This window comes from Artemia franciscana, chromosome 3 (assembly GCF_032884065.1).
Source record: "Artemia franciscana chromosome 3, ASM3288406v1, whole genome shotgun sequence".
In the NCBI taxonomy this organism is placed as follows: Eukaryota; Metazoa; Arthropoda; class Branchiopoda; order Anostraca; family Artemiidae; genus Artemia; species Artemia franciscana.
Window position 1 is genome coordinate 13902829 of NC_088865.1, and position 12817 is coordinate 13915645.

At 36.7% G+C, this 12817-nt stretch overlaps 1 protein-coding gene across 3 annotated transcripts in view; it reads left to right on the forward strand.

Moving 5' to 3' along the window:
* LOC136024908 (uncharacterized) overlaps window positions 1–12817 on the forward strand; it is a 55434-nt gene that overhangs the window by 16138 nt on the left and 26479 nt on the right. For all 3 annotated transcript variants that reach the window (XM_065700471.1, XM_065700469.1, XM_065700470.1), the window contains exon 3: window positions 8731–8871. In XM_065700471.1, the coding sequence (XP_065556543.1) occupies window positions 8731–8871 (141 nt within the window). The remainder of the gene's footprint in view (window positions 1–8730; window positions 8872–12817) is intronic.

Genomic DNA, 12817 nt, shown 5'->3' on the forward strand with positions numbered 1-12817 from the left:
AGGATCTTGTGCTTCAGCACTCTTATTACGAATACCGACCAGATCCGGTGACAGTAGGCGGAGTTGGATGGGGAAACCGAAAATCTTGGAAAATGATTAGAGTGAAGAGATCGGGATGAAACTTGGTGGGTAGAATAAACAAATATCGTAGATACGTGATTGACGTAACCGGACTGGATCCGCTCTCTTTGGGGGAGTTAGGGGGGTCTAGTGCTTTGGCGATTTCGGTGCTTCTGGACGTGCTAGGACAATAAAGATTGGCAGGCATGTCAGGGACCTGCACAAACTGACTTGATAAAGTCGTTTTCCCCGATTTGACCATCTGAGGGGGGCTGAAGGGAGAGGAAAAATTAAAAAAATGAGGTATGTTTAACTTACCAGTGGGTGATCAGATCTTAAGGAAATTTGATATTTAGAAGGACCTGGTGTCTTAGAGCTCTTATTTTAAACCCCGACCGGCATTAATTATCTGATTTTCCTTTTCAATCAATCCATTGATTCTTAGAATTTTGCTAGAGCTCATACCATATGAGCTCTTGGTTCTTCCGACCTCGTCATAAGTGCCATATGAGCTCTTAGCTCTTGTTTTTTTTTTCAGGAAGAAAAACTTGCCCGAACAAGAAAGTTTACCAGAACAAGAAAAATTTTCAGTGTCTCCAAATTGTTCCAGGCTTTCCGAAACTCCGAATCCGGCTTTAACTATTATAGATGATTCTACGGTTAGTAAAAATGCGCCATCTGGTAGCTCTTGCGATTTTGGTTCGCCAGGAGAACACTTTGGAATCGATTTGTCTGGAATTCCAGATGTAAATTGTATAGTCAACTTGCGTCATCTGCTTAGTGAGTTTATAGAAGCAATAAAACATCAGTTCAATTGCAAGGACGGGAAATCAAAGCTTTGCGTGAAAGAAATTAAAAACACTGGACTCCAAACAAAGCTCGTCGTTATCTGCCAAGACTGTGGCTGGAAAAAGCGAGTAGAAGGTGAGCCGGAAGCCCCCCTCACTACTGTAAAAGAATACCTAACAAATTTCAGTGAACAGATATTAGGTAACAAAAAAGAGAAGATCAGCAATTTACGAGGCAACGTGAACGTGAAAGCTGTATGGGGTATCATGGGGACCGGAGGAGGCCACGCATCTTTGAACGAATTATTAAGTGTATTGGGAATAAAAAATATGAATCCGAAAACGTTTATGAATTTAGAACGCTTAGTTGGTAACGCATGGATGGATGCACTATCAGATGTCTTAGAAGAAAATGGTCGTGAATCCTTGAAATTAGCCATTCATGAGGACAGGTTTATCAACGATTTTTTCTGGACTAAGGTCATCTGTGATGGTGGCTGGAATAAACGCAGCAAAGGACACGATTATACTGCAAAAGGTTGTGTTGGGGTAATCATTGATGCCTTTACGAAAAAATTATTATATGTAGGAATAAGAAATAAATATTGTTACCTCTGCTTCAGCTCAAAGAAGGCAAACCAGAAAGTGAAAGATCATGTTTGCTTTATGAACTACAATGGTCCCTCGAAGAGCATGGAAACCGACATTCTTGTTGAAGGTTTTCGCCAAAGTGAAGCCATGCATAACCTTCAGTATTTACAATACATCGGAGACGGCGATTCTAGTGTTTTTTACAAGCTAAGACAAAGTGTTTCATACGGATCATATATCCAAAAAGAAGAATGTGCCAATCACGTGACCAAGAACTATACAAAATACCTCCATAATGTTGTGAAGACAAAAAAAGGGATGCACAGCAAATTTCTTTCAAATGACATAATTCTAAAGCTAACCAAAAATCTACGAGGTGCAATAAAAAAGAACTCGGCTGATGGTGGGTCTGCCGAAAATCTAAGACAACTCTTACGAAGAGGCCCAGAGCATGTGTTTGGTAATCATAAAGAGTGTGATTCTGGCTGTGCCAAAAAGAATGGGGTCTTAGAAACTGTGGAGAACCGCTATAATAACCTTCCGAAAACTATTTTGGAGGATGTAAAAGCTGGCGTGGAAAATATTTGTAAAAAAGCGGACTTATTAAGAAACGATGCAAAGACCAATCTTGCCGAGAATTATATGTCTGTTGCAGTGAAATTCGTTGGCGGAAAACAAATAAGCCGCTCGAAACGATGGTCATACCATGCTAGGATAAGTGGAGCAAGCCTATCCTACTCCTTGGGCCCGAAATGGCAATCTTCTACATGGAAAAAAACATTTGGCTACAGTCCTTGCAAAATAACAAAAGAATACACGGTGAAAACTTCTAATCTTCGGAAACGGACAAAAACAAATCTGAAAAGATATTACGCAACCATGGGTGGGAGATATATGGCCAAAAAGAAAAAGAATCGGAGTTTGCCTAAAGGCGATCAAAATTACGGACCAAATTGCAACAAGCCTGATATGAATCCAGAGGAATTTGAAATCGCAAAGGCTGATTATGTTGCAAAAAATATGAATCTGGATGGAGCCAAACTGCAGGAGATCTACGTAAACACAATGGGGCAAAATGATAACTGGATATTTGAGAGGAGCAAAAGGATTACTGCCACTTATTTTCATAGAATAGCTTCTCGCAAAAAAAATACTCCAACCGCACCCATAGTCAAGAATATCTGAATTAATTCTAATTTCAAATCTATTCCAATGCTTAGGGGAATTCAACTGGAGGCTATTGCACTGACGGCGTACGAGCAGAGAGAGGGAGTATCATTAATAAAAGGAGATCAAATGGGACTACTCATTCATCCAAATATCCAGTTTCTTGGAGCTTCTCTTGATGGTCGCTTAGAAAACGGCACACCAGTTGAAGTGAAGACTGTCCATAATATTCCCAGAGGAATGACCATAAGGGAAGTGGCATCCCAAAAAGGATTGGTAAAGAATTTTTTCCTATGGTCACACAATTCAAAATTGGAGTTAAAGAAAAATCACAAATACTATGCTCAAATTCAAGGTCAGCTAGAAATCACCAATCATGAAGAATGTCACTTGGTGGTATATCACCATGAGCATGATGTGGAAATTTTAACTATTCCGAGATCAAAAGAATATTTTTTGTCCATATTACCAAAGCTTCAGGAGTTTTGGAGCGATTGTTTACTTCCGGAGATATTAGACTCGCGATTGATTAGGAACATGCCACTTAGAGAGCCTGCCTTAGTCCGGGCTGCAGCAAATCGCGGAATGAAACGGACTTTGGAGCCAGAAGACAGTGGATGTGAGAAAATTACTTGGTCCGACACTGAAAGTGAATATTGAAAGTGGATTTTTCATTGACATGCGAATAGTATAGAGATTGTTTAGGGGTCATAATGTATTAGTAGCAGTATTGTTAACCTTAACCTATTAGGGTTGTTTGAATAGTAGACTATTATAGGTTAACTATTAGTGTTGGTGAATAGCATATAAATATTAGTAAGTAAATTCTATTTGAAAAATTTCAGCATTCTGTCGAAGTCCAAACCATGTTGATAAGTAAACTCTAATTACGTTGAGATTTAGTTGCTACTTTAGGCACTTCCAGGTAAGCTAGGACAGCTAAATTTGGCAGGCGTATCAGGGAGCGGACCAGATTAAATTGGAAATAGTCATTTTCCAGATCTGACCATCTGGAGGGGGTAGGGGCTGGTTAATTCGGAAAAATAATATTTTTTCGGGGGCCGGTAATATTTCAGAAAAATTTCGGTTAATAGAAAAATGAAATATTTTTAACTGACGAACGGGTGACGGGATCTTAACGAAATTTGATGTTTGGAAAAATGTTGCGTCTCAGAGCTGTTATTTCAAATCCCAACTGAATCCGGTGATATTGGGGGAATTGAGGGGGGAACCTAAAATCTTGGAAAACGCTTAGAGTCGAGAGATCAGGATGAAACCTGATGGGAAAAGTAAGCAAAAGTCATAGATACGCAATTGACATAACTAGAACGGATCCGCTCTCTTTGGGGGAGTTGGGGGGTTAATTCTGAAAAATAGAAAAAATGAGGTATTTTTAACTTAGGAAAGAGTCATCAGACCCCGATGAAATTTGATGTTTGGAAGGATATCGTGTCTCATAGCTCTTATTTTAAATTCCGACCGGATTCGGTGACATTGGGGGAGAGATGGGAGGGGGAACCTAAAATCATGGAAAAGGCTTAGAGTGGAGGGATCGGGATGAAACCTGGTGGTAAAAATAATCGTAAGTCCTAGATATGAGATTGACATAACTGGAACGGATCTGCTCTCTTCGGGGGAGTTGGGAGGAGGATTGTTAATTCTGAAAAATTAAAAAAAAAGGTATTTTCGAGTGACGAAGGAGAGATTGGATCTTATAGAAATTTGATATTTGGAAGGATATCACGTCTCAGAGCTCTTATTTTAAATCCCGACCGGATCCGGTGAAGAGGAAGTTGGGGGGGGGCTAAAATCTTGGAAAATGCTTAGAGTACAGGGGTCGGGATGAAACTTGGTGGTAAAACTAAGTACAAGTCCTAGAAACGGGATTGACATAACTGGAACAGATCTGTTCTGTTTGGGGGAGTTGGGGAGGGAGGGTTAATGCTAAAAAATAGAAAAAATTAGGTATTTTAACTTATGAAAGAGTGATCGTACCTTTATGAAATTTCATATTTAGAAGGACCTCGAAACTCAGATCTCTCATTTTAAATCCCTACCAGATTCAGTGTCATTAGGAGGGGGGACCGGCATTACTGGTACGGATCCGTTCTCTTTGAGGGAGCTAGAAGTTGTTAATTTGGGAAAATTAGAAAAATTGAGGTTTTTTTAACTTAAGAATGGATGACCAGACCTTAATAAAATTTTATAATTAGAAGAAACTCAGGTCTCAGAGCTCTTCTTTCAAATCCCGACCAGATCTTTTGACATTGAGGGGGAATTGGAGGGGGAAACTGGAAATCTTGGAAAACGCTTATAAACGGCGTAAATACGTAATTGACGTAACTGGACTGGATCCGTTTTCTTTGGGGGAGTTAGGTGGTGTGGTTCAGTGTTTTGGTGAGTTTAGTGCTTCTGGACGTGCTAGGACGATAAAAATTGGTAGGCATGTCAGGTAGCTGCACTAATTGACTTGTTACAGTTGTTTTCCCCGATTCGACCATCTTGAGGGCTGAAGGGAGAGGAAAAATTTGAAAAATTGAGGTATTTTTAACTTACGAGTGGGTGATCGGATCTGAATGAATTCTGATATTTAGAAGTACCTTGTATCTCAAAGCTCTTATTTTAAATCCCGACCAGCATTAAGCCTCTGATTTTCCTTTTAAAGCAATCTATTGATTCTTAGAATTTTGCTAGAGCTCATATCATATGAGCTCTTGGCTCTTCTTGACCTTGTCACAAGTGCCGTTTGAGCTCTTAGCTCTTGTTTTTGATGAATAGTATATAAATATAAGTAGTTTCAAAAATTTATTAAATACTCCTAAGGGGTTTCCTTCCTCCCTTACCTGTATTTATGACCCCAGGGCAAGGGTGCCTAATGTTTATTATGTACCTTCAGGAGCATATCACTTTAAATGACATTAATTTAATAAGTATATGCATTACTCCGTAAAGCAAAGTATATGATTACCCCGGTTCCAAACCGGGGTAATCAGTCATTTATGAACGAGCTTATAAATCATCAACTATATGAGATGACGGGGAAAAACCAAAATATTCTAAGATACGGCACTATTAGGAATAAAATGAGATCCCGTGGAACTAAAATGGACGAATATCCTACAACTTTAGATTTAAAAAAATAATGTTCGTATATTTTATAGGCCTACAATCGGCGTTTCTTTACTTTTAAGAGCCAATAATGTCTAAAATAATGTGTTTTAAAGAATAACGTTCTTTTTAAAAATAATATTCATACATTTTATAGGCCTACAATCGATGTTTCTTTACTTTTAAAGGCCAATATTGTTTAAAATAATGTGTTTTTAAGAATAATGTTCTTTTTAAAAATAATGTTCATACATTTTATAGGCCTACAATCAGTGTTTCTTTACTTTTAAAGGCCAATAATGTTTAAAATAATGTGTTTTTAAGAATAATGTTCTTTTTTAAAAAAAATGTTCATACATTTTATAGGTCTACAATCAGTGTTTCTTTACTTTTAAAGGCCAATAATGTTTAAAATGATGTGTTTTTAAGAATAATATTCTTTTTAAAAATAATGTTCATACATTTTATAGGCCTACAATCGGTGTTTCTTTACTTGTAAAGCCAAACTGTTATCTGCTTTGTAACCTAACAAATTCCAATTCGTATGGTGTTAAAATGATATTGCCTCAAGGTGTTGTTGCCAATTATACATGTTTTCAGCTTCCTTTTAAATCTGGTCTTAATGCTAAGGAGATGTCAACATTCTTAATGACATTCTGGCAAACCCCTCAAGGAGTGCTTAAGCCAATGAGAAAGGAGGAAATCTTGAATACTAAGAATTATTGCTAAAAATCATCTGTTATAACTACAAAATTAACAATCTTTGGGATTATTTGTCGGTATAAGATCTACAAAACGACACAAAAATCAAGGCTATATGATTAGTAAAACCCTTTTAAACAGTAAAGGAAGAATATCTTAAATGGCAAATTTTAAAGGAAACTGATGATAATAAAAAAAAAAATTCACGGCTAAAATTTTTGAAATCTTGTGGCAAATGGAGAGGCTACTTTACAATTCTCTACGTCTTCTAAAAGTAATTTTATTGCTACTTTTAAAAATTAGAGGTGTCCCCACTAATTAATTTTTTATGAAGCTCTAAAGAAAAAAAATGCAAATTTGTTCGGCCTATTCATGTCAAAGCTTTCAATGAAGCCACAGTAATTTTTTCATCAAAGAATCTGCTCGTGTCTGTTGTTAATACGCATTACACTGCTATAGGAAAATAGCATTGGCTTCAAACCTCGGAGAATCACCTTAAACACATGGGCCGTTTAATTAGAATAATAAGCCTTTTGGAAGCGCTAAAACTTTAGCGTGAAGAGCAAGGTATTTAGGGGAGGGTGAATCCCCTCATATAAGGAATAATTTCTGTTTGTTTTTAGTTTTAGTGTTGCTCTTTACCTTCATTTGAAAAAACTTGTTTATTTTTTTATTTAATGTTCCACTTTCATGTCCAACTTTAATGTTCGTTTTTTACTTTCTGCAACAGATTAAGTATATCTATACTCCCTAATGCTATTGTATTAATAGCTGCAGCAAGGACAGATCTAGTGAAAAATTTTGAGGGAAGCCCGAAGTGACAAGGATGCTAATGAGTAAAATCTTGGGAGAAGGGGGGAGCAATGTGACAAATGTGCCAATAATTGATCAGACTTATAAATTTATCCTAAAAAAGAGTAAAAGAAGAAAAAACAAGGAATAAGGACACCAGAAAAATCTTGGGGGAGGGAGAATCCGTCCCCCTGGATCCGCCACTGAACTGCAGTAAATCTAAGTGAACTTACGTTAAAAATTTTCTAGAACGAATTAAGCGATTGATTATCAATAATCCTAACCCTATTTCATGAGAGTCTGAGATTATGTCACTAAAGAATGGTATCCTTGCAAGTGACGTCGTAAAAACAAAAACCTTCTAGTGATTAATATTGGACATCTGTAAACATCAGGACTGATTGATGGACACGTATATTTGAACTTGTCTTAATTAAAGAAAAACGCTATACATAAATTCTATGCAAAAGAGACCGAGAGGCAACTCGTTATGTCTCCTTTACCAATGCAGAAAAAAACACTTCAATAACCCTTACTGAGCACAGAGAAAAAAAAATCGACTCATGACGAAAGTAAAACATTTCAAAATAGGGATGAAACCTTTTTATTGACAGTGAATAACTGGATATTTAACTGGATATTTCGAACACATATACAGTGTTATGTATATAACACTGTATCCCATAGTCGGGATTCATCGACCATGAGTCGATGAATCCCTATCATCGACTCATGGAGATAGGAATTGGATTTTAAAAATAAATTATAAGCAAATCAATAAAAAACAAACAAATGAGTCTTAAGGCAAGAAAAAAAAGTTTTATTCTCCTTTTGACAAAAACCTCTAGGAGAGGGACATTGAAGCCTGTGTCCCTTTTAAGATATGACTACTATGTTATAATAATGTGTTTGGGCCACTGGCCCTCATTATACGACAAATGTACTTCTTTAGATTACCCCTTTCTGCTGACCTTGAAGCACCATATAATCCTTGCTCGGCCTTCCCTTGGTCTTGTTAATTAGGTTTAGGCACACACTCTGGAAATTGCTCATAGGCTGATGGAGAATAAGTTTTCAACCAATAGACACTGCTGAGGTAGAAAAGGAGAACTGATCCATTGATTCTGTTCAGAAGGGTTGCCACCCATAGTTGTCATTTCTTATGTTAATTGTGATTTTGATCCAGCTAGTGATTTATAGTGATTTTTTATCTAGAACCACTGATTTTTTCCTAAATTTAGTGACTTTTCACTATATAACGTTTAGACTCATGATCGAATCGAATAAATCATACAAGAAGCTAATTAATAAAATAACGGAAAATAGTGATTCACAACAGTCCCTAATATGTTCCAGATCAGCATTTATGCAAATATAACGCCTTTGCAACTTCCGATTTCCTACCATATATCAATGTCAGATTTATACCACACAGCGTTGTCATCAAGATAACAAACGAAGATAGTTGATTTCACATTGCTAGTAAATCCTTTGCAATTTGAACCTTTAGTTTTTTTTCTAGGTGTTTGAGTATAACCTCGTCGGTGGCAAGATGACGCGAGGACTACTGTTACTGGATTCTTTCCACAAGATGGCTGATCCATCAACGATTAACGATAGAACAGTTTTTGAAGCACAGGCAATGGCATGGACAATAGAACTGGTAAATAAAGGTCATTTTCAATGACAATCTTGATTCTTGAAACAGGATTCAGTATTATCAGTGGAAAAAAGCTGATACGCACTGTTTAAGCAACTTAATTGTGGACTGCAAACTATAGACTACTGAATTTTCGATACCTACCATCCAAAACCCACAATCCAGAAAAACTCAGGATCCAAAACCAAAATTTGCAGCTAGATTGTCGAACTCAAAACCTCACTGGTCTCAAAACCTGGTCTCAAATTATGAACTCAAAACCTCACTGGTCAGTTGAACAGCCTTTCAAACGATTCTTGCTAACGAACCTTAAGTAAAGAAAGGCTCGGCTCAATAGCAGCAAAAACTTTAAACAAAAAAGTACTTAGATACACAATAGATACATCAAAAGAATTGATTTCTTATGCTGACTCCAAATATATATAGTTCATTAAGTTTAACGGTACAGATCGAAAATTACGAGCCTGATAATATTTGCTCAATTTACAAAAAAGGGGACAAACGCCCAAAACTGTCTTACAATCTTAACGAGAATCTCACCCTCAGATTCAGCATATCAGAAAACGCTAATGTAGAGGTTTCAAGCTCCTATACATAAAATACGGAATTTCGTATTGTTTTTTTCGAGAAGAAAGATCATAGATGCGTGCTAATTCATTTTTGTTTTTGTTGTTTTTATTCAGGGGTAGTTGTATCAAACAAGTGATCATAAGAATTTGAATTGGACCAGTGGCGTTTTAGCGGGCACAGAGGGGGCGTTTGTCTCGGGCTCAGAAATTCTAAGGGGGCAAAATTTTAAATAGATAATTTAACGGCTTTTTTTATTTTATTACAAAATATATTTTATTTTTATTTTGTTATAAATATCTTGTAATTTGAGAAATTTAATTTTTATTAAAGTAAAGTAGAGTTGGCAGTAAATGGTTGAAGAACATAGCACAAGTATTATACAGTTAGGTCCATTCTTATGCTCTCAAGTAATGATTTTTGGGACAAATCAGTCACACACCATTCGTCATGACTCCGCCTTAACGCCTGCGCAATAACAAATTTTAGTTCATAACGATGAGAGTTTAAGAGACCTGTTGAAGCCATTGCTGTGACGCTTTGGGAAATTTTCTTAGCCGAGCGCTATCATGTGTCACATTACTGAACCAATTTTTTCATATAATATTTATGCTTTGTTAAAGAAACATCTCCCCTCTGCTCAGATCCTATTCATACTGCAATCCCAAGGTGTATCTTGGACGACCTCTTTTGTGCATCCCTCCAGGGTACCACTCATAAAATGCACATGGGAATCGATCCTCTGGCATACGAAAGGCATGGCCAAAGTACATCCATCTCAAACGTTTCAGAAGGTCAATAACTAATAGTTGACCGGTTTGCTGGTGAACTCCTATGTTCCTGGACTTTTCGTTCCATGATATGTTCAATATTTTTCTAAGAAGCATGTTTACAAAGGCTAAAACACGTATCTGCAGTGGACATTTAGTTTGCAGCATTAACTTGGGTAGAGAAGAATGGACATCACATTGCCATTCATGAGGTGGAGCTTCAAGCGCATAGAGTATTTTTTGCTGCAGCGGCTTGGTTTCAACTTATTCAAAGCCGATGTAGCTTGTCCAATCTTCTTCTTGATTTTGTTGTTTTTTTCCCACGTATGATCAATTAGACTTCCAAGGCACATTAATTCATTGACCTGTTCAATTGCTTTATATTTGTATTTCAGTGTCAGCGGAGAGTCAGATACAGCCACGCTTTCTGTCTTACCGACGTTCATGGCAGCTGAATTTTTTCAACTTTTTCATCTATGACGTCGAGTAGCGGCTGCAGTCGTTTTTTCATTCCTTCGAGAAAAACAACATCGTCAGTGAAGCCCAGGTTAGTGATATGTTGGCTGCAAATCTTCACTCTAGAGTCTGACGGCTACCTTAAAATATAGTCCATGACAGTAGTAAACAGGAATGAAGATAGGACACATCTCTGTTTGCAATCAAACATTATATTGAAGAAAGGCGTATCCCTATTTTCTATGGGCAAATGACATTCACTATCTTCATAGAGCGCAATTATAAGCTTGACTGATTTATCAGGTAATAATTCAAAATCTTTCGATCATCAGAATCGAATCCCGATCCTTGGACTCTTCATCTATTAGTCTAAAAATGAAAATAAGATCAGAGCAAGACCTACCGAGTTGAAAGCCATATTGCTCTTCCACAAGGTGAGTCTAGGGCTGTTCTCAGGCATTGTGTTTTTCTAGGCATAGATGTTAAGTTGATGCCTCTCCAGTTTTCACAGATTAGGGTATCTTCCTTTTTGAGGAGTTTGACCAGTGCCTCCCTGGTCCAATCTTTTGGACTGTTTTGTTACTCCAAACAATCACTAGGAGAGCACTCTTAAGAGTTATGCAGGATCAAAAGGATGTTTTCAGCATCTCTGCCGTCATCCATTTGACTCCAGATTCCGGTCCACTGTTCAACTTTTTCACCGCTGTCTTACCTTCTTCGTTGCTTGGAGAGTAGGAGGGCAGCACTTGCGTCAATTAATAAGAAAGATCAGATCGAATATACGCTAGAAGCGACAAAATGATTTAGCGGTAATGACCATAGAACACGAAGAATTAGAATCAATTAATTGGGACGATATAATCTATAAGATTGCAGAGGCTAAAGTAAGAAAATTCATATTTAAATAAATAGAAAATTTTGTTAATAATGAAAATTTTGTTCAAATTTAGCCTGAAAATTTTGAGAGAGAGGGGGTGCGGGATTGCTAATCAAATTTTACCTTGGGCGGGAAAGAGAACAGAAGTGCCACTGGATAGGGCTCATTTGATCAGAAAACAAAAGTTATACTGCCCTTTCTAAGTCACAAAGACGAAGTTAAAGATAAACTGTCACACATTGAATATACAAAATAAGTATAGCATTGAAAGCAAATTGACGATAGACTCGTTACTCACTTAATTAAATACGATTACTTTAATTTAACTTTAATTAAATGAATCTTTGGTTTTCTCTAGGGAGTCAAATCAATACTCTTTGAATGTCGTTTCTATGAAGGCAAGACATAGTAAAATAATATTATTTAAAATGCAGAGACCATATTTATGATCATTAAATTTTTAGTTTTAAATCGCAGGTTAGTCACTTCAGACTTTGCCTTAGCCAGAGTGGTGTTTTGAATTGTTAGCCGTAGTAAAATTTATGTCCTATTTATGCTTTGGGATGTCCACACACATTCTGACAAAACTGGTGGTGAGTAGGAGTAGGTGCTTTATTTTTTTTTATTTTAAAAGGCTTTATCCCTTTTTTCCTTGAAGGGGAGGAAAGGGGAATTTAAAAGTTTTTAGCTTCACGGTATTTTGTCAGATCACCAACGAACTTAGTAGGGAGTAGGAGTAAGAGTAGTATAGACCCTTTGGATACAAGCAAAGCCCTATCCACTACTCCTCTCTTCCTTAGCGGCTTAAGGTCTTGAAGAATGTTTAACGACGATTCTCCCAATGTTGCCATCTGCATAACAAAGTCATAGATGGTTTTATTGTTAACTACAGTTAAAGATGGTGACATGTTTTCTTTTCCAACGACATATTTTTTAGCTTTTAAGTAGTTTTCCATTGGTTTTATGAAATCTATGTCTGATGTATGAATAGAACGTGAGGTAAAAGATTTCATATGGTAAAAGAACGACTTGTTGCTCGATTTATCCGACAATTCGTTAAAGAAATTATTTACTTAAAAATATATTCTAGGCAATTAATGTATTGTTTCTGGGACGTTAGCAAACTGATATTAAGCGTCACAATATCGTAACAATTTATTACAAAATAGAAAAAACTGAAAAAATTGAAGATAAAACCTAACAAAACAGAAGACAATGAAAAAACAAAACTTTTAAGGTAAAGCGTAACAGAACAGAAGACAATAAAAAAAAACTTTTA